The following is a 25,760-nucleotide window of genomic DNA, read 5'->3' as shown; positions in this document are numbered from 1 at the left end:
TTGGATGGGAAAAGATTTCTTAAAAATGAACAAAAAATACTTGCAATAAAAGATTGAGCAAATGGGTTTCATTAAAATTAAGAACTTTACCAAGAAAGCGAAATCATAAGTCACAGGCTAGGAGATCATCAGAAAACATATATCAGGCAGGTTGCAGTGGCTCACACCTGTAATTCCAGCACTTTGGGAGGCCAAAGCAAGTGGATCACCTGAGGTCAGGAGTTCAAAGCCAGCTTGGCCAACATCTCAAAACTCCATCTCTACTGAAAATATAAAAATTAGTTGGCATGGTGGCACATGGGATTACATGCCTGTAATCGAGCTACTCGGGAGGCTGAGGCAGGAGAATTGTTTGAACTCGAGAGGTGAAGGTTGCAGTGAGCCAAGATTGAGATTGCGCCACTGCACTCCAGACTGGGCAACAAAGCGAGACTTCGTCTCAGAAAAAAAGAAAGAAAGAAAGAAAGAAAGAAAGAAAGAAAGAAAGAAAGAAAGAAAGAAAGAAAGAAAGAAAGAAAATAGACAAAAAGCTGGTAAGAAAAATATAGAGAAGAACTGCAAATTAGTAAGGAAAAGACAACCCATTTGAAAAAAAGAGACCAAAACCGTGACTGGGGACTCCCTGAAAAGGACACCCACGCGGCCAACAAGCAGGGAAATGCCAGTCATGGCCACAGAAGCCCCTGCGTGATGACAACGACGAAGGTGTGAAAAGGCAGACATCGTTGTCAACAGGCATGGGGGCTGCAGAGGAGCTGGCCCCACCGTTTGCTGTTGCTGGGAACCTGGACTGCGCTGCCACTTTGGAAAACCATTGGCAAGACTTGCAGAGTTGACCGCCTAGACCTTCTCACCCGGCAATTCCACTTTTTTTTTTTTTTTTTTTTTTTTTTTGAGACGGAGTCTTGCTGTGTCGCCCAGGCTGGAGTGCAGTGGCCGGATCTCAGCTCATTGCAAGCTCCGCCTCCCGGGTTTTTACGCCATTCTCCTGCCTCAGCCTCCCGAGTAGCTGGGACTACAGGCGCCCACCACCTCGCCCGGCTAGTTTTTTGTATTTTTTAGTAGAGACGGGGTTTCACCATGTTAGCCAGGATGGTCTCGAACTCCTGACGTCGTGATCCGCCCGTCTCGGCCTCCCAAAGTGCTGGGATTACAGGCTTGAGCCACCGCGCCCGGCCGGCAATTCCACTTTTAGGTTTGTACCTTAGATAAAGGACTGCCAATGTCCAGAAAATGTCAAGTGTGCGAAAGTTCACGGCAGCTTGACTCCTAAGAAGCCGGAAACAGCTGGAATGTCCCCAGTGGAGGGGGCGAGCAAACTGTGACATGAAGCCAGTGAAGGAGTCACCGCTGAGGTCAGCAGCCTGGACGAAGCTCGCAGAGCTGTGGGGCAGAAGAAACACAGGAGGCTGCCTGATTCCACGAGCCACGCTGAATTTAGGCCGAACACTCATGGCCGCACAGGGAGCAGTCTTGGCTGGGATGGGGCGGCATCAACAGGTGGGAGCGCTGGGGGCCTTCCAGGGCCTGGAAATGTGCCCTGCCTCGCTTTCCCACTAGGCTGGGTAGCTCCCCGCCCAGCTCCATCTGTCCAGAGGACCCTCAACCCGTTGCTGCCCCCACCCGGGGCGTTTCCAGAGCCCTCACCCAGGGGATGGCCCAGAAGCCCGGGGGGCACCGGGCTCCCCAGTTGTGCACGAGCCCGAGTCACGGGTAGGGGGACAGTGGACGCCGGGCCGTGCTCCAGGGTCACCAGGAGGGAAGGGGAGGGGCCCAAAGTTCCCTGGCTCGGGAGAAGCCGCCTCGCTGGACCCCGCTCCCAGCGCCCAGGGTGTGGTCCCACCGCGAAGCCCCGGCCCAGCCCCGCGGAGGGCCCCGAAGGGCACAGGCCCCGCAGTCCCCGCGCTCCCAGGCACCCACGGAGGGCCCACCTGCCTCCGGTCACGGAGCCGCCAGACCTGCCCGCCGAGCCTGGGGTCGCGGGTCGGGGCGGCCGCGGGGAGCTTTCAGAGGCGCGCTCCCCTGTCCCGGAGCAGAGGGGGCGCGAGGGGCTCCGCGGTGGCCTCGGCTCCCAGAGCGCACGGCAGGGGCGCCCGCCAGTCCCGCCACCAAAGCCGCGCCCGGAGCCCCGCGCCGGGTCCCTGCGCCGCCGCCACCTGCCCGCCGCCAGCTGGGAATGCGCCGCGGCCCCGCGCCAGCGCCCGGTATTAAAATAGCCCCAGCGGGCAGCAGGCGCAGGGAGGACGGCGCGGGGGCCTGGGGGGCGGCGCTGCCCGCGCGGGGCCGGGAAGACGCGGGGGGCGCGGGGAGGACGGCGCGGGGGCCCGGGGGGCGGCGCTGCCAGCGCGGGGCCGGGAAGACGCGGGGGGCGCGGGGCCGCAGCCGGGTCGGCGAAGGGTCCCAGGCGGGTCTCACGTCCGCGGAGCGAAGCTGCCTCCAGCCCCGCTGCCCCGAGGCCGGCCCCGCAGCCCCTCTTGGGTTCTCCGCCTCCAGCCTTCGCCCCTGCGCCCCTCACGCCCGTGTTTTCAGGGCACGGAGCCTGGAATTCTCCGTGTCCGCCAAGCCCTGCACCCGCCCGCGCGCAGGTTGGGGGGCGGGAGCACCCCTACACCCCGAGAGGGTCATAGAAAGGAGGTAGGGGAGGGATGGAGTCACCCACGCAGAGGGGGACGGGCTCTCTGGGGGCCTCGACGACCCCCGCCCCCATTGCGGGTCTCCCACAGATGCTCTTAGAAGCCCACGCAGCCTCTCCAGGCCCCGGCAGGGACTCGTGGCGGCCAAATCCACGGAAGTGACACTGGGGGCTGCAGGGCCCCGCAGGGTAGGAGGAAGGACCCCACGGCCTCACCCTTGAGCCCCTGAGCTGGGTGCTGGCCCCCACTCGGTTTCACTCGCTGCCAGGAGGTAGGATGCGGCCGTCACTCATGCTGGACCACTGAAAGAAAGACACAGAACATCGATAAAATTAGAGGAGACGCTGGAGGGCTGTGAACACAGGGGGTCTAAGGGACCCCCAGCGAGGAGCTGGCCTCGCCCACTCCACTCCGCCCGGGCTCATCTGCTGCCTCAGGCCGTGGACCGGCCCCTACAGCTGAAGCGGTTCTGCGGGGGGAGAGGAGGTGGCCAAGTGCGAGTGGCAGAGAGGCTCCTGCAATGAGCTGGATCCGGGGGAGCCCCAGATGCCCACCAGTCCCCTCCGTGGGCCGTTTGCCACGTGCTGGGGAGGCCAGGCTGGGCTGGAGAGGGCGGGAAAAGTCCCTCTGGTCTCCGAGGTCCGCTGCGCAGAGCGAGGGTCCAGCAGTAGGACAGTTCGTTCTCTGTGGGCTGAAAACAGCCGAACGGAAACCAACGGCAGCTGCGGCTTCTGACCCGACAGGGGAGCAGCTCATCCTGCCTGTGCGCCCGATAGGAGATGGAAGGTTGCCTCCGACCTGACGGTTCTGTGAGAGCTGATTACTAAGCTGGGGTCTAGGGGCTGGGGCTGGGGAAAAGCACTCAGGACCCAGAATGCCTGCTCCAAGAATTAAATTTCCCACAAGCCAGCTGCCGAAATGACCTGCTGTCACCTCAGCCAGTTCACCGAGTAGCTGCTGAAATGACCTGCCCTGACTCTAACCCCGGTTTTTTGTTTTATGTTTTTTTGTGTGTTGTTGTTGTTTTCTTAGATGGATTCTCGCTCTTTCACCCAGGCTGGAGTCGCAGTGGTGTGATCTCAGCTCACTGCAACCTCCACCTCCCAGGTTCAAGCGATTCTCCTGCCTCAGCCTCCCGAGCAGCTGGGATTACAGGCACCCGCCACCACACCCAGCTAATTTTTGTATTTTTAGTAGAGATGGAGTTTCATCTTGTTGGCCAGGCTGGTCTCAAACTCCTGAGCTCAGGTGATCTGCCCGCCTCAGCCTCCCAAAGTGCTAGGATTACAGGCGTGAGCCACTGCGCCTGGCCTCCAATGCTGGTTTTACCACCGAGGCCACTCGCCAGAGTTTGCCAGTTCCCCAGAACTACCAGGGCCAATGGGCTTCCTTTCAAAGCAATAGAAAACATTTCTCTTTCCAATAGAATTCCAATTTTCTTTTGTTCTTGAACATACAGAATTGAAATTCTTCCTAAAATTGAACATTAAAGATTTGTATATTTTATTTTGACTTTGACAGTTGCTATGTACAAAATGCTTCAGCAAGGAAATAATAATCTGATTATTATTTATATCACATCTCATGTCATCCATAATTGATAGGGAAAAATAGCCAGCCGGGCGCGGTGGCTCAAGCCTGTAATCCCAGCACTTTGGGAGGCCGAGATGGGCGGATCATGAGGTCAGGAGATCAAGACCATCCTGGCTAACATGGTGAAACCCCGTCTCTACTAAAAAATACAAAAAACTAGCCGGGCGAGGTGGCGGGCACCTGTAGTCCCAGCTACTCGGGAGGCTGAGGCAGGAGAATGGCGTAAACCCGGGAGGCGGAGCTTGCAGTGAGCTGAGATCCAGCCGCTGCACTCCAGCCCGGGCGACAGAGCAAGACTCCGTGTCAAAAAAAAAGAAAAAAAAAGAAAAAGAAAAATAACCAATAGAAGCAGGTCCGTATGTGACACAAGTATTGAAATTAGCAGACCAGGAGTTTCTATTTTACAAAAACTATTATAAATATGGTAAAGCAAGCAGAAGAACCTGGGCAACATGGATGAGAAGATGGAAATTTTCACCAGAAAATGGGAGTGTATTTATTTATTTGAGACAGGGTCTCACCCTAAAGTCTAGCCTAGGCTTGCCCAGGCTGGAGTGCAGTGGCATAATCATGGCTCACCACAGCTTTCTTTGACTTCCTATGCTCAAACAATTCTCCTACCTCAGCCTCCCGAGTAGTTGGGACTACAGAGGTGCACTGCTACACTATACTCAGCTAATATTTGTATTTTTTGTAGAGACGAGTGTCACCATGTTGCCCAGCCACTATGCCCAACCCCATTTGACTCTTTTATTAGAAATTCACAGGCTGGGCACTGTGGCTCACCCTGTAATCGCAGCACTTTTTTTTTTTGAGATGGAGTCTCGCTCTGTCACCCAGGCTGGAGTGCAGTGGCGTGATCTTGGCTCAATGCAACCTCCGCCTCCCAGGTTCAAGCAATTCTCTGCCTCAGCCTCCTGAGTAGCTGGGATTACAGGTACGCACCACCACACCTGACTAATTTTTGTATTTTTAGTAGAGATAGGCTTTCACTGTCTTGGCCAGGCTGGTCTTGAACTCCTGACCTTGTGATCTGCCCACCTCGGCCTCCCAAAGTGCTGGGATTACAGGCATGAGCCACCAGGCCCGGCCAATCCTAGTACTTTTGAAAACTGAACGCAGGAGGATCGCTCGAGTCTAGAAGTTTGAGACCTGCCTGGGCAACATAGTGAGATCCCCCCATTTCTATTTATAAAGACAAATTTTAAATGGTGAAGGAACTAATGTATACAGTGGTCCATTTCCAGGACAAAGTGCCTTGAATCGGCTTAGGTCAGCAAACTACAGAAGAACAGGATATACTAGGCCCCAGCTTGGATAGCGGATGCCTGCTTGTCGGCCTCACCCACTCCCCTCTTAAACCCCTCTTAGTTGCCCTCACCCAAATCAAAAAAGTTTAAGATGAAAGTTTACTAGCCTGCAAAATAGCTTGTTTGGTCTGTTCTTATCAGCCTGCCCAGCTACTTGGGTCATAAGTCAGATACTTAAAGAGCCCCTGAGCTGACTAGGATTGCAATGCATTGTGGGCCGCAACAAAATGCAGCAGGACAACCCTAAAGAAAACACCTACAGCCCCTGCCCAACAACCAATAGGCGACGTCTGGGAAGACAGTGACCCCCCCCACAGTACCCAGCCTATGAGGAAGCGGGGGTGGGACCTGCACCCTCCAGCCCCTGCCCAACAGCCAATCAGTGATGTCTGGGGAGACAGTGACCCCACAGTACCCAGCCTATGAGGAACCTGGGGCGGGACCTGCGCCCTCCAGCCCCTGCCCAATAACCAATCAGTGACCCCCCCCACAGTGCCCAGCCTATGAGGAACCTGGGGCGGGACCTGCGCCCTCCAGCCCCTGCCCAATAACCAGTAGGTGACAGGTGAGAAGACAGTGACCTCATAGTACTCAGCCTATGAGGAACCAGGGGAGGGATCTGCGCACTGAGGGATAAATTGCTTGTTGAAACTTCTGGGTGTGCCTGCCCACCAGACACCTGATCTTGCAAGACCATCATTAAAAGTCTGGCTTTCGTGGTTCTCCAGGTCCCTGAGTCCATTCTTTGGATTTGAATGGATGAGCTTGTTTCTCACAAGGGTCAAATGGACATTTTATAACTTTAAAAGTACAGTATCTAAAATTCAGAAATCACAGCAGAAGAAAGAATCAGTTAACTTAAAGGTAGGTCAATAGAAATTATCCAGACACAGAAAGAGAAAAGAACGAAAACAGAAAAGCATGTGGAACCACACCATCAAATGATCCGACCTACATGTCCCTGGAGTCCCTAGAACAATGACAGAGGAAAATGGGGCAGGAGCAGTATCTGAAAAGGCAGTGGCTGAAATTTTCAAAATTGACAAGCAGTGTCAACTGATAGACATTAGAATTTTAGTAAATCACAAGCAGGAAAAAACTAAAAGCAAACCCCTCCAGCACATTACAGTAAAAAATTCTGAAAACCAAAAGTAAACAGAAACTGCAAAAATTATTGAGATTAAAAAAAAAAGACAGTACATTCAGGGAATAACAATAGGAGAGATGGCTAGATCTCCTCAGAAAACCATGGAAACCAGAAGAGAATGACCTCTTTAAAATACCAAAATAAAGGATTTTAACCAATAATTTATGTACGATAAAATAAAGATATTTTCAGACAAAGCTAAGAACATTTGTGGCAGCACAAAAAATACTAAAGCAGTCCTCCGGGCTTTCCTTCTGCTGACAGAAAACGACCCCAGATAGAAACTCGGAAGTGCGTGGAAAAATGAAGTGCACCAGGAAAGTAAATATGTTTGTAAATTAAAAATATGAGGACTGTCACTTTGGGAGGCCGAGGCGAGCGGATCACGAGGTCAGATCGAGACCATCCTGGCTAACACGGTGAAACCCCGTCTCTACTACAAATACAAAAAACTAGCCGGGTGTGGTGGCGGCGCCTGTAGTCCCAGCTACTCGGGAGGCTGAGGCAGGAGAATGGCGTGAACCCGGCAGGTGGAGCTTGCAGTGAGCTGAGATTGCACCACTGCACTCCAGCCTGGGCGACAGAGCGAGACTCTGTCTCAAAAAAAAAAAAAAATGAGGACTGTGCAGCAACAGCTGTGGTGGCACACGATGATGATGACATGTGGAGATGAATATCCACGGCAACGATAGCACCAGGTCTCTGAAGAAGGGTGAGTGAAATTACACAGTTGGAAAGTTCTTTGTTATTGTGTAAGGTCAGGTGCGGTGGCTCACACCTGTAATGCCAGCGTTTTAGTGTTAACTGGCTCTGCCTGCCTATGATTCACTTTATGGACCATTAAATCATAAATCATAATCATAAAGCTCCCATTTTCCACAAATGTGACTTCTGAAGCTTTGCTCTGGACTTAATGGGTTCATTGTGTTTTGCAATGATAATTTTTCTGGAAGAACTACTTTCCAACTGGATTACTAAATTCTGTAGAAAATGAGGTTCCGCAGACAGAGGTGGTTTCATGGGGCTCTTTTCAGGTGCCCATCCAGCCTGATGTTTGTGTTTTTCAGACTTGAAGAGGGTGCTTTGTTCAGAACCCACTCCACCTCCCAGGTGCTCAGAGACCAGAGGCCCATTCTGCCACAGACACTGGGGTGGAGATGCTTGATGAAAATAAGGGAACGTGGCGGGGCGCAGTGGCTCATACCTGTAATCCTAACACTTTGGGAGGCTGAGGTGGGAGGATCGCTTGAGCCCAGGAGTTTAAGTCCAGCCCGAGCAACATAGTGAGACCCTGTCTCTATAAAAAGAAAATAAAAATAAAATAAATAAGGGAATAAAAGTGAGGGGTGGGGGCAGCTAGGCTGAGTGCAGCCCAGATGGAGTTAGGGAACCTCATGAGGAGCAAAGACTGGGCCATGCAGAAATGGCCAGGCCCTTAAAGCCCCAACTAGAGCTCAGCCATCGGCCATCAGCAGCCTGGGATCCTGCCCAGGGGCCGTGGGCCCACTTCATTACCCAGAGCTGAGGGCTCTTTCTTTTGGAAGGAGGTCCCAGGGGGACACCCCTGCAGGGCCTCCCACCTCTCCCAGAGCACCTCTGCAGTTGGTGGTTTCACTTTACTCTTCCAGGAGACACTTCCCTTGATGCTGCTGTTGGTATTTTCCCTTAATTTCAGCCTCAGGCACCACGATTTCCCCAATCTTGGTCTCAGACACCGCCAGATATGAGACACAGCTGGAGAGATGCTAACATAAATCAAACCAATTAGAACCTGCACGGGTCTCCAGCTGGTGGTGGCCCTATTAATTAGTGGAGAGCCTCAGACATCTGAGCAATCACAGGTGATGGAAGGGCTGAAGCTGGCAGGAGACAATGTGGAACTCAGAGCCCTTCCCCTGACTTAAAATGTCTAAGCTCGGGAAAGCTCAAATGTAGGAGAGTGAGAACTGTCTAGTGCACATAATAGTCTTTTCTCAGAATCAACTTTTGGGGGCCCCCTGGGGTCCCCACACTACAGCCTCCCTGGCCCTATGAGGCCACTTGAAAGCCGGCTGACCTTTGGGAAAAGGTTCCAGTTTAGGATTCAAGAAACCTCACGTCCTGAGTGAAGAGGCTGGATGCAGAGCTCTAGAAAGCCCTTCCAGGGATTCCAAAGGTTGGAGTCAGGGCTGGGGTGAGGTCAGAAACCCCAGGGGCCCCAGATTTTTCTTGCAAGCATACAACCAAAGGCACATGTGTGTACCATGCCATGGGGCCAAACTCCTAACCCCGTGTCATGTAACAGAGTGTGGGGGTTCCTCCCCCCTGAGCATGGTCATTCCCCTTCTTCCTGCCTTCCTGGCAGACAAGGAGGTCAGGGGTCCCACCTCATTCTTGAAGGACTATCATCCCCATCTGTGTCTGACAGCAGCAGAGGCCCCTGATACTGAAACTATGGAGGGGCCTCAGCAGCAGCCAAATCCTAGAAGGCAGAGTCATTTATCCTTCAGAACTCTTCCTGTGGGCCTTTACCATCTTCACTATCTCCATCACCATCATCACCACTGCCACTAGAACCATCACCACCATCATAGCCATCATCATCATTGGCATCATCTGTCTCCTGAACATTAGCAAACTTTTTTTTTTTTTTTTTTTTTTTTTTTTGAGATGGAGTCTCACTCTCTCACCCAGACTGGAGTTCAATGGCACGATCTTGGCTCACTGCAACCTCCGCCTCCCGGGTTCAAACGATTCTCCTGCCTCAGCCTCCCGAGTGGCTGGGATTACGGGTATGCGCCACCACGCCTGGCTAATTTTTGTATTTTTAGTAGAGACGGGATTTCACCATGTTGGCCAGGATGGTCTTGATTTCCAGACCTCGTGATCCGCCCACCTCGGCCTCCCAAAGTGCTGGGATTACAGGCGTGAGCCACCGCGCCCGGCCAACATTAGCAACCTTTACATGTGGTTTGGTCTATAGACTTAAAAAAAATTTGGGGGGCACATATCTATATTAAATTACATGTTTGACAACACACTCTTATTGTTCAAAACATGGCCCTTCTTTAAGTATATATTTTTATTTATTTTTATTTTATTTTATTTTTTATTTTATTATTATTATAATTATTATTTTTTGAGACGGAGCCTCGCTCTGTCACCCAGGCTGGAGTGCAGTGGCTCAATCTCAGCTCACTGCAAGCTCCGCCTCCCGGGTTCACGCCATTCTCCTGCCTCAGCCTCCTGAGTAGCTGGGACTACAGGCACCCGCCACCGCGCCTGGCTAATTTTTTGTATTTTTAGTAGAGATAGGGTTTCACCGTGTTAGCCAGGATGGTCTCGATCTCCTGACCTTGTGATCCGCCTGCCTTGGCCTCCCAAAGTGCTGGGATTACAGGCGTGAGCCACCATGCCAGGCCTGTTTTTATTTTTTGAGATAGGGTCTCACTCTGTTGCCAGGCTGGAGTGTAGTGGCACGATCTTGGCTCACTGAAGCCTGAACTCCCAGGCTCAAGCAATCCTCCCACCTCAGCCTTCCAAGTAACTGGGACGCCAGGCACACACCACCTCGCCTGGCTAATTTTTGTATTTTTTGTAGAGATAGTGTTTTGCCACATTGCCCAGGTTGGTCTCAAACTCCTGAGCTCAAGTGATCCCCTGCCTTGGCCTCCCAAAGTGCTGGGATTACAGGTATGTGCCACCTTGCCTGGCCTATTTTATTTTTTGATACAGGGTCTTGCTCTGTCACTCAGGCTGAAGTGCAGTGGCACAATCATAGCTCACTGCGGTCTTGACCTCCTGAACTCAACCAATCCTCCTGCCTCAGCCTCCTGAGTAGATGGGACTACAGGTATGTGCCACCACGCCCAGCTAACTTTTTTTATTGTTAGTAGAGATGAAATCTCAATTTGATGCTGAGGCTGGTTTCGAATTCCTGGGCTGAAGCAATCCCAAAGTGCTGGGGTTACAGGCATGAGCCACTGTGCCTGGCCCTGTATTTATAAATAATGTGAGGCCGGGCACGGTGGCTCACGCCTGTAATCCCAACAGTTTGGGAGGCCGAGGCAGACGGATCAGGAGGTCAGGAGATCGAGACCATTCTGGCTAACACGGTGAAACTCCGTCTCTACTAAAAATACAAAAAATTAGCCAGGCATGGTGGCAGGTGCCTGTAGTCCCAGCTACTCGGGAGGCTGAGGCAGGAGAATGGCGTGAACCTGGGAGGTGGAGCTTGCAGTGAGCCGAGTGCGCACCACTGCACTCCAGCCTGGGCAACAGAGCGAGACTCCATCTCAAAATAATAAATAAATAAATAAATAAATAAATAAATAAATAAATAAAGTGAAACAAACTCCCATGATGAGCCTGAAAACCGACCAGAACCCTCATCTCTCCCGTGCTCCTCTTCCCTTCTGTCCTCTGTTCCCACCACCTAGTGGGATTTCAAGCCAGCAAAGGTGGCTTAGCCCAGATTCTGAGAGGACAAAGATAAGGCCAATCAACAAAACGTGCTGAGGAATGACTTACACAGGAGCTTGATTGAAAGCCTTTATGACTTTTTAAAATTAAAAACAACATATAGAGCAACGGGAATTAAATGGTTAAATTGCATCAACGGCCAATGTTTGAAACCAGCTCTCCCTCCACTGTAGACCAGAGACCCTAGTGCTGCTGATGGGGTCTTGTGGCACCCCTGAGATTGTCCTGGCAAAGTCGAGAACATGTCCAGGTCACAACAGATTCTGGTGTGTTCTGCAGAGCGTGTGTTTTACAAGCAATGTCCCTCCCCATGGCCAAGGTGAAATAGGCACAAGTTCTGTGCCCTGCGCCCCATGTCACAAGCAGCACAATAGCCATTCAGGCCAACACGTCCAGAACTATATGACAATCAACTGATAAGAACTTGTTTCCAGGTTACAAATATTTGTAATGCTTCCCTCTGAGGCCACAGCAGGCCCTATGTCCCAGCCCCTAAAGTTGCTCCCCTTGTTTCCACGGGCAAAGGGCCTATCCTTTGCCAACTGCTCCCCTGGCTGTAATGGAAGAGCAATTGCTGGCCTTTCCCAGTCTCTGATGTCCTGGTATTCCCAGAACAATGGCAGCTACATGAGTCTTAGTCTCTCAGTTCTGGAGCGCTGGACTGAGGCTGGAAACAGGGCAGCTCCCCCATGGCCGAGGCTCCTGTAACAGCCAGGCTTTCTTCAGGACCTCTGCTGTGTGTCTCAGGGGTGCTGGGATCCTGTTCTTGGCTGGAGGACTGTGGCTTATAGGCCGAGTCCCCCTTCTTTCTCTCCCTGTTGGTCCAGGGTGAATAAGAGACTATGGTGAACCCTCTTCTGCAGGGCTGAGGCTGCAGGGGCCAGCTCTGCTCTGTGTCCTGTTGAGGATGTTTCTAGAAAGCTCAGTGTCCACCAGTGCAGGTCCTGCTCTTGGGGAGCATCTTGGAGTCTTACTACCCACACTTCACCAGGCTCCAGCAGCAATTTCCAGTGCTGCCCTGGGGTCCTCAGGGCCCTGTCTGGGGTCATCTTCTGCAGGTAGGTGGCATCATAGCAGCCCACCATGGAGACAAGCTGCAGGGCCAGTAACCAGGCCTCATCCTCGGCAGGGTCCACTGCCCAGATAATGCCCAGCCCCAACACCATGGGCTCCCCTGGGGGCAGGTCCACTTTGAGAAACCCCTGCTATGAAGGAAAGAAGCTTGGCCAGTGTGAGCAGGTAAGAAGCCCCTCAAATCTCCAGGGCAGACCCTGGGTCCAGTCAGCATCCTCAAGTCCCAGGCCCAGGGGTACAGCCTCCTGAGGCCCTAGTTCAGTAGGCACAAAGTGGGGGTCCAGACCTGCATCTTCCGACCCTTCTGGGGCTGATGCCAGGGTCCCTAGCCCCCATGCCTCAGAGCCCTCCTGTGCAGGCTGTCCTGGGCTCTGCCCCCAGCTCAGCTCCATCCCTGAGGACCCCTCCTGCTCCGACTCTGCCTCAGTGTGCTCCATCAGCTCAGGGTCCCAGTTGTCTTCTTCCCAGTCCTCTGACTCCAGCAAGTCTTTAAGGTCTAGAAAGGCAGCCTTGAAGCAAGTGAAGCAAATGCTTAGCTGATCTCCATGTTGAAGCTGATACATCCAGGAGGCGTAGAGGTAGGACATACCCTCTTCCTCATACCGCACGCTGACTGGAGGGCACATGGCCAGGCTGCCTGCCTCCTACCGGGGTGGACAGCAACAGTCTGGCCTTCAGAGGATCTCAGACAGTCTGGCCTCAGGTGCTGGGGCCAGTAGGATGCTGGGGGGCAGGGATGAAGGGGATGAGGAGCAGGAGGAGAAAGGGGTTTCCTATCCAGGGATTTGGGGTGGAGTGGATGACCTGGGTCCCAGCTCAGTGGGGACCTGCAGAGGGTGGAAGCTTGAACTTCTGGAAATGTCTTCAGCTTCTGCAGTTGCTGTGGTCTCAGGGAGCTGGAAAGGCAAAGGAAGGGAGGTTAGGCACCCCCAGCAGGCAGGGTGGAGCGAACTGTGGGGACCAGCAGGGGCAGGGATGTCAGGGTTCAGACTGGCCCTTTAGTGGGGACCCTACTCAGTTTGAACAGCACCGGGGCTGGGAAGCCTTCAGTTCCTCCATCCGACCTCCCCGGGCTCATCATCCACCCCCTACACCTCAGGGACCCCTATACCTCAGGGACCCCAACACCCTGTCAGCCTCGCCTGACAGAACCTGGGGGAACCTGAGGGAAACTGGCAGAGCCTGAGGAGACCTCATGGAAATTGAGGGAACCTGAAGGAAACTGAGGGAACCTGAGAGAACCTGAGGGAAACTGGGGGAACCTGAGGGAAACTGGCAGAGCTTGAGGGGACTTGAGGGAACCTGGGGGAACCTGAGAGAACCTGAGGGAAACTGGGGGAACCTGAAGAAACCTGACACAAACTGGGGGAACCTGAGAGAAACTGGGGGAAACTGAAGGAAACTGGGGGAACCTGAGGGAAACTGGGGGAAACTGAGGGAAACTGGGGGAAACTGAAGGAACCTGAGGGAAACTGGGAGAACCTGAGGGAAACTAGGGGAACCTGAAGAAACCTGACACAAACTGGGGGAACCCGGGGGAACCTGAGAGAAACTGGGGGAAACTGAAGGAAACTGGGGGAACCTGAGGGAAACTGGGGGAAACTGAAGGAACCTGAGGGAAACTGGGGGAACCTGAGGGAAACTGGGGGAACCTGAGGGAAACTGGCAGAGCTTGAGGGGACTTGAGGGAACCTGGGGGAACCTGAGAGAACCTGAGGGAAACTGGGGGAACCTGAAGAAACCTGACACAAACTGGGGGAACCCGGGGGAACCTGAGAGAAACTGGGGGAAACTGAAGGAAACTGGGGGAACCTGAGGGAAACTGGAGGAACCTGAGGGAAACTGAGGGAAACTGGGGGAACCTGAGGGAAACTGAGGGAACCTGAGGGGAACTTGAGGGAACCTGGGGGAACCTGAGAGAACCTGAGGGAAACTGGGGGAAACTGAAGAAACCTGACACAAACTGGGGGAACCCGGGGGAACCTGAGAGAAACTGGGGGAAACTGAAGGAAACTGGGAGAACCTGAGGGAAACTGGAGGAACCTGAGGGAAACTGAGGGAAACTGGGGGAACCTGAGGGAAACTGAGGGAACCTGAGGGGAACTTGAGGGAACCTGGGGGAACCTGAGAGAATCTGAGGGAAACTGGGGGAACCTGAAGAAACCTGACACAAACTGGGGGAACCCGGGGGAACCTCAGGGAAACTGGAGGAACCTGAGGGAAACTGGAGGAACCTGAGGGAAACTGAGGGAACCTGAGGGGAACTTGAGGGAAACTGGGGGAACCTGAGGCAAACTGAGGGAATCTGAGGGAAACTTGAAGGAAACTGAGGGAAACTGAGGGAACCTGAGGGGAACTTGAGGGAAACTGGGGGAACCTGAGGGAAATTGAGGGAATCTGAGGGGAATTTGAAGGAAACTGAGGGAAACTGAGGGAACCTGAGGAATCCTGGCCCCTCTTCAGCCTCCCAATCCCTCACCCAGCACCAGGCCGTGTCTCCGAGACCCTCCTCGGGAGACCTCACCGTCCTGGTGTCTCTGCTCATGTGGGCACCCAGGGAAAGGAGGAGGCAGAGCCCATCTGGGTATATAAAGGGCCATTTCCCATGGTGCTCTGGGCTCATCTGCATATCTCCCATGAGCCTCAGTTTCCAGGAAATGAAAATGATGAGTCACTAGCTCCCCCTAAGGAGGGCCATGTGCAGCCCCTGGGCGCCTGCAGGAAGGCCCTGAGGAGGCAGCTCCTCTGGGGGCTGGAGGTCGGGGTGGGTGCTCTCCGTCCACAGACTGGCACGGGGTGAACATCCAACCTGTGGTTGCTGTCTCGTCGTGGGCACGATGTCCTGGTCCTGTCGTGTTTGTAAAACGTGATCCCTGCTTTGCTGTCTCTTTCTTAAAAGTTCTCTGAATTTTAGGAACGAGCCAATTGTCAATTAGTTATTGTTTAAACACATTTTCCCCTTTGTGGTTCATCTCTTTGCTCTTTAAACAGAGACACTTGTAAATTAACGCTTGTTGTTTCAATAGATTTTATTTTTTACAGCAGTTTTAGGTTCATAGCAAAACTGAGCCAAAAGCATGGAGCTCTCCCACCATGGAGCTCCTGTAGGTGCACAGCCTTCCCCAGTCCCACCATCCCAGCCATGTGTTACACATTGTTATTATCGTCATCACCTCTGCAGTTTCCATTTGGCTTTCCTCTGGTGCTGTGCATTCTGTAGGTTTGGACACACATATAATCATGCAGACCCACCACTCTAATATCATACAGACAGGTTTCTCCACCCCAAGATTCATCTGCGTTCTGCATTTTCATCCCTCCCTCTCCCAGCCCCTGGCCACCAGGGATCTTTTGACTGTCTCCTGAATTTTGCCTTTTCCAAATGTCATACAGCTGGACTCACACATTACGTGGTCTTTTCTTTTTTTTTTTTTTTTTTTTGAGACGGAGTCTCGCTCTGCCACCCAGGCTGGAGTGCAGTGGCCGGATCTCAGCTCACTGTAAGCTCTGCCTCCCGGGTTTACGCCATTCTCCTGCCTCAGCCTCCCGAGTAGCTGGGACTACAGGCGCCCGCCACCTCGCCCGGCTAGTTTTTTGTATTTTTTAGTAGAGACGGGGTTTCACCGTGTTAGCCAGGATGGTCTCGATCTCCTGACCTCGTGATCCGCCCGTCTTGGCCTCCCAAAGTGCTGGGATTACAGGCTTGAGCCACCGCGCCCAGCCTACGTGGTCTTTTCAACTTCTTTTTTAGTAATATGCACTTTGGTTCTTCCATGTCTTTTGTGGTTTGATAGTTCACTTCTTTTTTTTTTTTTTTTTTTGAGACAGGGTCTTGCTCTGTCACCCAGGCTGGAATGCGGTGGCAAAATCAGTTACTGCAGCCTCAACCTCCTGGGCTCATGCAGTCTTCTCACAGCCTCCCAAATAGCTGGGACTACAGGTGCGCACCAGCATGCCCCGATAAGTTTTGTATTTTTTGTGAGACAGGATCTCGCCATGTTGCCCACACTGGTCTTGAACACTTGGGCTCAAGTGATCCGCCTGCCTCTGCCTCCCAAAGTGCTGGGATTACAGACGGGAGCCACCTTGCCTGGCCAGCTCACTTATTTTTTTAACACTGAATGATATTGCATTGTCTGGATGTACCATGCTTTATTTATCCTTTCATCTATGATGGAAGGACATCTTGGTTGCTCCCAGGTTTGGGCAATTATGAATAAAGCCACTACAAATATTCGTGTGCAGATTTCTGTAGACGTAAGTTTTCAACTCATTTTGGTAAACTCTGAGGAGCAGGATTGCTGGATGCTGTGGTCAGAGTGTGTTTAGTTTTGTAAGAAAGTGACAAATTGTCTCCCACAGTGGCCCTGCAGGAGGAGCCCCCAAACCCTTTCCCTACATCCCCATGACCTCTGCTCCTCCCCACCTGGGGGCTGTCTGTGCCTGGCTCGGGTCATCCATGCACCTGGGGCTGCCTGCCACCCACCAGGTTAGGGCTTGGATTAGGGCCACCCCTCACCCTGGGCTTCCTCATCCCAGCCCTGGGGCAGGGGCAGGTGTGGAGCTTTGGCTGCCAGGTGTCCTGCTGTGGATGGAGAGGGCGTTGAGCTCATTCCCCAAAGACTCAGGTGCCTGAGCCACCTGGCTGGTCCCCTCAGGCGAGAGGAAAGTAGTAGTTGAGGGACCCCACAGAGAAGCCTGTTAATGGGTCTGGTGGTCAGAGGCTCCCGGGAGGAGCCCCTGGGTCCTGGTTTTCTCTGAAAGGGCCACTCAAGGCCTCAGGGCTGAGCTGTGGCTGCCCTGGCCAGGAGGGGGCCAGAGGGGGCATTGCACCTGTCGTGAACACTGAGGGCTGGGCCAGCGGGCGTCTGGAGGATGAGGACCCTCCCACCGGACCCCTCCCAGCCCCAGTTCGCAGGCCCAGCTGGCCACCAGCAGAGTCACTGCCTAAAGGAGGTTTTGACAGGGGAGCGGCAGAGCCCTTTGAGGGCCCCTGTGGAGAGCAGGCTCCTTGCTGGTTTGCGTGGCTTTTTCACACCGTAGTTGCATCAATAATTTAATATGCTGCGACCTCGTTGCCCAGCAGGAGCGGTGCAGGACCGGCAAGTTGACGGGGAAGTGTTGGTGGGTGCATGGCAATGTCCTCTCTGGGAAGCTGTGGCCAGCGCGTCCTGGCCAACCAGGGCCTGGGCAGGGACTTGCCTCTCGGACCTCAGCCTCACCCTGGTCTGAGAGTGTAGGGCCCTCTCAAGGTCCTCGGTGACCTCAGCAGCCTGGGACGGAAACTTTGGATCACTCCCTGGGCAGCTGGGTACAGGAGAGGCCACTTGAGGCAGAAGCTGGGATGGACAGCTGGATTCGGGGCCCAGAGGGAAACTGTGGCAAGACTTGGTGGGTGGATGGTACCAGAGGAACAGGACATGGCCATCATCGGGGAATCCAGCACTGCTGTATCTCCAGAAGGACCAGGCATTTCCCCAGCTGCAGAGACCACTGATGGAGCAGCACAGCCATTGTGGGACCAAGGCCATGACCCAGAGCCACTGGGGCCCTGAGCCTGACACCCAGATTGCCCACAAGCCAAAACTCCATCCCCACCATCCCGGGGTGCACAAGCTCTCGTTAGGAACAGGTGAAGAGGTGGAGCCCAGGAAACTGAACACAACCCAGAGAGGGTGGGCGCGCAGGGACAAGGCTGCCAGATGGGCCTGGCCAAGCTCAGGGACTCCCCAGCTATCTTGGGGGAACAGATGCCAGTTGAGCCCTGCAGCGGAAGGGGGTGAGGCCACATCACGCCCTTCAAGCGCCGGCTTCCGAGCAAGGGGCTTCGTTTCTGTCTCGCCCACAACGCCTCGCACAGGTCCGGGGCCCAGAGAACATTCCAGAGATGCTTGTGGAGTGGAGCAGCTTTAATGTCTTATGACACATTCTTGCTTCTCTGTTGGCCTCTTACCTGTGTCCTCGGGATGGCTGCCAAGGCGCTACCAACCTGCTGCCTCCCTGGCCGAGGCTCGGAGCCTCCTGGGCTGGTGCCTTCCCGGACACAGGATCTCCAGCAAGTCCAGGAATCTGACCTGGGCTCACCAATCGTGCCCAGGGAAACCAGCCAGCCCCCAAAGCCTCCAAGACCCAAGTGGGCTTGGTTCTGTTGGCAGAGGACCCAGCTGGAGTCAAACCCTAACAAGAAAGAAAAGTGTGTTTAGATAATCAGGTGACTCACCAAATAGAACTTTCTTGAAAACTGTTTTAATAATCAAGACCAGGAAAGGATTATGGAATATTCTAGCAAAGTCCAAGTACTTGGATTTTAAAGTCAACATTTATCTTCTTGCTCTTATATTACAAAGTTCCACCCTCACCTCCAGTCTCAATATTTGCACAAAGCATTTCAGCAGCACATGCAATGGCGTTGATTGGCTTTTCCCTCTCGCTCCTCCGCACAGACACTAAAGAAGGAGAGGAGCAGTTTTGTTTCTTGCATGAATTGACTACTGAGGCTCGTCAGAGACATGCTGCCTGTGGGAGTGATGCACGGCCTCTGCTTCCATGGAGAAAAGCCACACGGTGGTGGCCGGGGTGGGACGCGTCTGTGGACGTGGAGGACAGATGTGTTCTGAGAAGCTGCCTGTTTCTTTCTTTCTTTTGTTTGTTTTTGAGATGGAGTTTCACTTTTGTTGCCCAGGCTGGAGTGCAATGGCGCGATCTTGGCTCACTCCAACCTCCACCTCCCGGGTTCAAGCGATTCTCCTGCCTCAGCCTCCCAAGTAGCTGAGATTACAGGCACCCGTCACCACGCCCAGCTAATTTTTGTATTTTTAGTAGAGACGGGATTTCACCATGTTGGCCAGAATGGTCTCTATCTCTTGACCTCGTGATCCGCCCTTGGTCTCCCAAAGTGCTGGGATTACAGACGTGAGCCACCACACCCGGCCAAGTGGCTTCCTTACAACAGACCCTGAGGGACCACAGTCACCTCCCCTCACTCCCAGCCCACCCTTCCTCCTCATTTGCTTTGTCCACCTACTCAGCTCCAAGGCCTCCGTCCTTCTGAAGGACCAAGAAGCCACTGCCGTGTGGAGGCACCTCCACGTGCCCTGGTCAGGTCTGTCGCCAGTGCTGTGGGAGGATCGGAACACCCTGGATCACCCTGGGCCATCATCCAAATTGTAATCACGGACTTACAGCCTGTCCTTCTAAAAATAACTTTTGGTATTGCTTGCTTATTTCAAAGTGAACAAATTCATTGTCAAACATTTAGAAAAGAGGCAAGCAAATAAGAGGAAAGAACATCACCAGCCACACGTTCTCCAGAGAGTGCAAAAAGCAAGGTCTCTGCATCTTACTCTCAAGCAGGAAGAACGTTTGCAGGAGAGGAAGGAGAGAGGGCCTAGGCGCTGTGGCCACCTGTGGCCAGCTGTGTCCTGAACCCTCCTGGGGTCTGTCTTGAACCCTCCTGGGGTGGGATTTCCATTATTATCTTCCCTGGGCTGGGCCAGAGCCTGGTTGGGGCCTGGGGCCCCATCCTGAGTCCAGAGTCTGTGACTCCTCCATAGGCCCCAGGGTCTGTGCAGTGACAGTCTCTGAGCAGCAAAAGAGCAAATGAGTGCTGGGAATTGTGGGCCCTTCCCTACAAAGGCAGGGTGGTGATCCCGCCGAGCCTAGGGTCTTTGAAACCATAGGTACATCCTTGCTGTTCTGTCAAACATAGCTGTGGATAACTTGAGTCCATCTAGGGGTAGGTTTCTAGGCGGCTGGGGACCAAGCGAGAGGGTGGAGGTGGCCACGTGAGACCCCGGGAAGCAGAGCCCCCACCACCCCAGGGGATTTCTCCATCCACAATGGCAAGGGTGGGGGCTGCCCTGAAAGGTCAGCAAAGACCACCATTGGGGAAGGTCTTGGACATGACTCTGAGCAGTCCCACAGGGAAAGGGGACTGGTGTCTCCTGGAGGGAGGGGCTGGAAGAAGGCCAGAGAGGAAGGGTGGCCAGGAGTCCCCATTTCCACACCCCAGACCTGTGGAAACACTGCCCCGGGCAGCTCTGTGCCCTGCCAACCTCCTGGCCTGATGCAGCTTAGAAAGAAGCTGCCCGTGAAGGAGGCACCCCCACCTCCGTCCCTCCATTGCCAGCCTTTTCTGGAAGTCTGGGTGCCTTCAGGTTTGGGGATACAGAAATATCCCCCCAACATTCCAGGACTCCGAACCTTTGAACACCCACGCAGGACGAGGCAGCGGGGGTCACGTTCCCTCGGACTCTCCCCTCTTGGCTTCCCCCCATCACCCAGGGCCAGGGAGGCTGGGGCAGGTGCAAACCCAATCCTGGCAGTTGGCAGCGGCTTCCAGGCACCTGCATGACCCTGTCTGTAGCCTGCAGGAGCAGGTGCTGCCTGTGAGGTGGGCCCTGGGTTCCAGCAGATGCAGGAGGGTATGAGAGTACAGCCACCCTCCTACCCCTCTCTCCCTGAGGCCTCCACAGTAGATTTAGGGTTCATGCTTCTGGGTGAGATGGAGCTGAGGGCCTGCAATTCTAAAGGTCTGGGTCACACCTGGGCAATGGAGGGCCAGGCTCCATGGCTATGGGGCCCTGTTAGCCATAGACTCCTTCATCAAATAAACCAAATATAGAAGACATATACCGGGGGTCCTGGTGCTCAATTTTGTTTTTTGCTCTCATCACCCTATAAAATGGCATCTCCATAAAGACATTAAATAGCCGGGCATGGTGGCTCGCGCCTGTAATCCCAGCACTTTGGGAGAACAAGGCAGGTGGATCACCAGAGGTCAGGAGTTTGAGACCATCCTGGCTAACATGGTGAAACCCTGTTTCTACCAAAAATACAAAAATTGACGGGGCGTGGTGGTGTGCACCTGTAATCCCAGCTACCCCAGAGGCTGAGGCAGGAGAATTGCTTGAACCCGGGAGGTAGAGGTTGCAGTGAGCCAAGATCACACCACTGCACTCCAGCCTGGGCAACAGAGTGAGACTCTGTCTTTAAACAACAACAAAAAAAAAAAAAGCCAGGTGCGGTGGTTCACGCCTGTAATCCCAGCACTTTGGGAGGCCGAGGCGGACGGATCACAAGGTCAGGAGATCAAGACCATCCTGGTTAACACGGTGAAACCCCGTCTCTACTAAAAATACAAAAAATGCCGGGCGCGGTGGCTCAAGCCTGTAATCCCAGCACTTTGGGTGGCCGAGACAGGCGGATCACGAGGTCAGGAGATCGAGACCATCCTGGCTAACACGGTGAAACCCCGTCTCTACTAAAAATACAAAAAATGCCGGGCGCGGTGGCTCAAGCCTGTAATCCCAGCACTTTGGGTGGCCGAGACAGGCGGATCACGAGGTCAGGAGATCGAGACCATCCTGGCTAACACGGTGAAACCCCGTCTCTACTAAAAAATACAAAAAACTAGCCGGGCGAGGTGGCGGGCACCTGTAGTCCCAGCTACTCGGGAGGCTGAGGCAGGAGAATGGCGTAAACCTGGGAGGCGGAGCTTGCAGTGAGCTGAGATCCGGCCACTGCACTCCAGCCTGGGCGACAGAGCGAGACTCCATCTCAAAAAAAAAAAAAAAGACATTAAACGAAACTAAGGAGAAAAATGGCATGTATTAAACATTCTGGGTAAATCAGAGCCATGTCACGCTGACCTCACCCTTAGCCACCAGCTGCCTGCCCCGTGGAGCCAGGCTCATCACTGTCTGTCATCTGAGCAGAGCACCGAGCATGATGAATAACACATTTTTGTTTTTTTGGTTAAAAATAGCTTGAAATATTTACTTCAGTTTAATCTGTTCATTTTTAAACCAGAGCAAAACCAAAGTTGTGCAGAGAGAGTGAGCTGGGAGGTTAGGGGGCCTCAATCCTACTTCACAGGACCCTGTCCACATGTGGCTCAATCCTGCTCCATAAAGACCCTGGTCACAAGCCGTGGCCCACCCCGCATGGCCTAGAAACACAGAACAACCCTCAAATCAGCCCAGAAGCTCCTGGTACTGGGTGTGCCCCCCGCAGCCCTTGGCACCACCATAAACCCCACTTGGAGATACAATGGGGGCCACTGCCAGGCACACAAATGGTCCCAAAGGAGGATGGCCTCCCCCTCCTCTGCCCACTGGTCTGGATCCCACCTCCAGGGGTGGGCACTGGGGGTTCTGTCCAAGGGAGAGGGCTCTGCCCATGATGACTGGGAGGTGGCATCGTGCCCACCCTGGCAGGCACAGCGCCCACACACAGGAAGTGGCGTGGCAGCGACAGCCCCTGGGTGTGAGGCCCCCCATGCCCCTGGTGTCCTCACTGAGATCTCAGACTGGAGAAGCAGGTACTGGAAGCGGACTTAGCCAGTCCACACACCTCCCGGTAGGGAGGGAAGATTATGGAAATCGAGGGCTTCCAGGTGCACCTGTGCCACCCCCACGCGACTTGGGGTAGGTGCCTGGCATCCCTGGGCACCTCTGGGTGCAACAAAGCAGCCCAGAGGCAGCAGGATCAATTTCTAGGCCTTGGATTTGGGCGCCAACTTGCTGTGTGCCAGTAGCACTCCCTGGTGGTCACTTCAGTCTGCACAGACGCTCGTGCTTTTGTGCCACCAGATCAGCCAGGCCGGCAAAGGGGCCCTGCCATTGGTCCGGTCTCTGGACTGGTTTCTGGGAAGAACTGAGAACCCATGGCTGGCCCTTTAGCGATTCCTGAGACCTCCTGACCCTCCTCCTCCAACCTGCTCTGCCTCCACCTTCAGATCTGTGACGTTGGGATGTTGCACACGGGTGTCCGAACGGCAACCCGCGTCCTCTTTCAGCCGAGAGTCTGGCAGGTGGGCTGAGGCCGGGCCAGGGGCTGTACCTGGGCCACCCCCGCAAGCTCCCTCCCTCCCTCAGTCCAGCTTCACGGCCGGCCCCAGCCCTGGAGGCCCATTGTGAGTGTACATGTTTGTGTGTGAGAGCATGCACTCACGCGTGTGCAGGGGTGGGGGGGTGTGGTATGTGCATGCACAGGTGTGTTTGTGTGTATGTGGGAGTGGGCAGCAGTGACTTCAGAGACTCCTTCCAGCAGATGCCTTGGTCACAGGGTCCCAGCCCGGCGTGGTTGCTGCTCTACACACATCTGCTGGATTGAAGTAAACAGGAAGAGTCCATTAATAATAGAACTTGGGGTGTGGAGGAGCTGGCCCCAAAGGCAGGAGCTACAAAGTGAGAGGACGTAAAAGCAGATGCTGACTGAAGTCAGGTTTGGGGTGGATAATAGGGGACAGGTCATTCATGTTCTCTGCTTGCCTGTGTTTTCCACAGCTTCTAAAATGAACTTGAGTTACCTGGAAATAAGAAGCTCAACAATCGTAACATTCTAGGGCTGCCAGCAACTCCGGCCTGGATTGAGCCCTGGAGAAGCCTCGAGGGTGGGCCGAGGAGGTCACCCGTCCAGTCCTCCTGGGCAGACCCAGTGGCTGGGGCAGAGGCCTCTGAGGTGCCAGGTGTGCCGGGCCCCATGACGGTGCACCTGCCACCAGCGCTGGTGAGATGGGCATCACCCAGGGAGGTGCAGAGAAGCGGGCAGGGCCCAGGCAGCGCAGCCAGGACTGACACACAGCCCCGACACCTGGCCATCATCAGGAACTGTCAGCCTACTTGACCTCTTTTTGTGACAAATAAGATCCTCCCCCAAGAACAGACCAGTGTCTGGAGGCATCGACACCCACAGACACCCTTGCTGGTGTGCCAGGTGACATTGCCACCGTGGGGCCCCAAGTCAGGCGGCAAGTCTCTGTAACAAACAGCTCCAGGGGCAGTCACGCTAGTGTGGGGCTCAGTCTGTGCAGGGCCTGGGACCTGGGTAAACTCGAGGTGCAGCATCAGAGTCCAGGGGCCCCTGCACCCCAGGCCAAAGGTCGCCCTTGTCCCACAGACGGTTCAGGCCCTGAGGGCGGCTGGCTCGCAGCTGGGCATCTTGCCCTGAAAACCACAGGCTCTGTGCAGAGGGGAACCCGAGAGAGGCCTGTAGACGCCATACATGATGCTGGTGTCACATTGAAATAGTTTCGGCAGGAGACAGTGGCGCACACCTGTAATCCCGGCACTTACGGACGCCGAGGCGGACAGATCACCTGAGGCTAGGAGTTCAAGACCAGCCTGGCCAACACGGTGAAACCCCGTCTCTACTAAAAATATAAAAATTAGCTGGGCGTGGTGGCAGGTGCCTGTAATCCCAGCTACTCCAGAGGCTGAGGCAGGAGAATTGCTTGAGCACGGGAGGTGGAGGTTGCAGTGAGCCGAGATCGCGCCACTGCACTCCAGCCTGGGTGAAGAGCGAGACTGTCTCAAAAAAAAAAAAGAAATAGTTTGACCCCAGAGCCATTCTGGCACAACCTAAAAAGCCGACTCTTTAACATTCGAGCTTTTAAAAACACCAAGGAATGTGGGAAAGTGACATGCTGTCCCCGTGGTCCTGGGGCCGTGTGGAGGGCAATGCGTCCTGCACAGATGCCCCGTGTGTGGCCCTCACTGAAGCTGCAGAGTCTGCTCCTGCTGAAAGCTCTGGACTGCAGACGTCTGCCTCTCGGGACACTTGGGAGCTCCAGACAACCCAGGAAACCCGAAGGTGACGCATAGATATAATTAATAAAGTAAAAACTCCTTTAAAGCGAGGCTTTGGGGAAACGGAACTGTTGTGTCTCAGAAGGCGTTAACCAAGTTCCAATCATTTTACAATTGGGAAACCTTCTAAGAAAATTATCTACATATCTGCTTACAAATCAAAGCCAGAGTGTTTTCCACTGTCAGGAAACCGGGAGAGGCTCAGGAACGCGGGGGAGGCAGTCACGAAATCGCTAATTAAAACCAGCGCTTTCCCACCCTTCTGGCTGGGAGGGGCCGAGGAAGACAGAGGAAGCGGAAGAGGCCAGGAGAAGGCAGCGATTGAATGGATTATTGTCCCAGTCTCCTCCTTTGTGTTTATGTTTGTACTTTTCCAATGATAACAGCTTTGTTTTGAACATCAGCCTACCCCAGGCCATGCAGAGCTCTTAGGTCCTGGCTACCCCGGTGGCTCCAGCGGCCAACAGGGTTGACTCTACTCACCTGAGCAGGTGAGCCTCCCCAGAGTCACCTGGCATCGCTCTGGCGGGTTTGAAAGGGGGGTCAGGATCCCAGGACATGCACCAGAGCTGGGGTCACGGGGGCAACTGAAGCACCCCTCACGGACATTTTTAAATTCTAAAATCAGAGGCTTTTGTTTAGTTGTTCAGCGTGAGGCTTCCATGCCCCCGAACGTGCGTCTCCAGTTCAGAATTTACGCTCCACTAGGAGTTCCCCGGGGCTCCACGCAGAAATCAGTGGAAGAATTGGCTCAGATCAGCCTCAGGTCCTGAGAAGCAATCATATTTCAGGGACGGCTGGTTTATTTCATTTATTATCATTCTCTCGTTTTCTATTCAATTCCAGCACAGCAGGTTTCCAAATGTGAGAAGAAAACGTTTACATTGTGGGGACTGCAGCTCTAAGTTCACCGCTATGGCAGGTTTCTCTTTGAAAAATAAAAGCGGCCGGG

General features: G+C 54.0%; 2 protein-coding genes across 2 annotated transcripts in view; both read right to left on the bottom strand.

The window, feature by feature from the left end:
* The window catches only part of NARF (nuclear prelamin A recognition factor), a 165,835-nt gene that overhangs the window by 115,631 nt on the left and 24,444 nt on the right, over positions 1–25,760 (bottom strand). The window lies entirely within an intron of this gene.
* Positions 12,260–14,781, bottom strand: TEX19 (testis expressed 19). The gene is given in 2 exon segments (NM_001194590.1): positions 12,260–13,114; positions 14,743–14,781. A coding segment is annotated over 1 exon segment (495 nt). The 5' UTR covers positions 12,845–13,114; positions 14,743–14,781; the 3' UTR covers positions 12,260–12,349.

The sequence above is a fragment of the Macaca mulatta genome, chromosome 16 (assembly GCF_049350105.2).
Source record: "Macaca mulatta isolate MMU2019108-1 chromosome 16, T2T-MMU8v2.0, whole genome shotgun sequence".
Lineage (NCBI taxonomy): Eukaryota > Metazoa > Chordata > Mammalia > Primates > Cercopithecidae > Macaca > Macaca mulatta.
The sequence above is the reverse complement of the archived record's forward strand: the minus strand, read 5'-3'. Positions and strand labels throughout refer to the sequence as shown.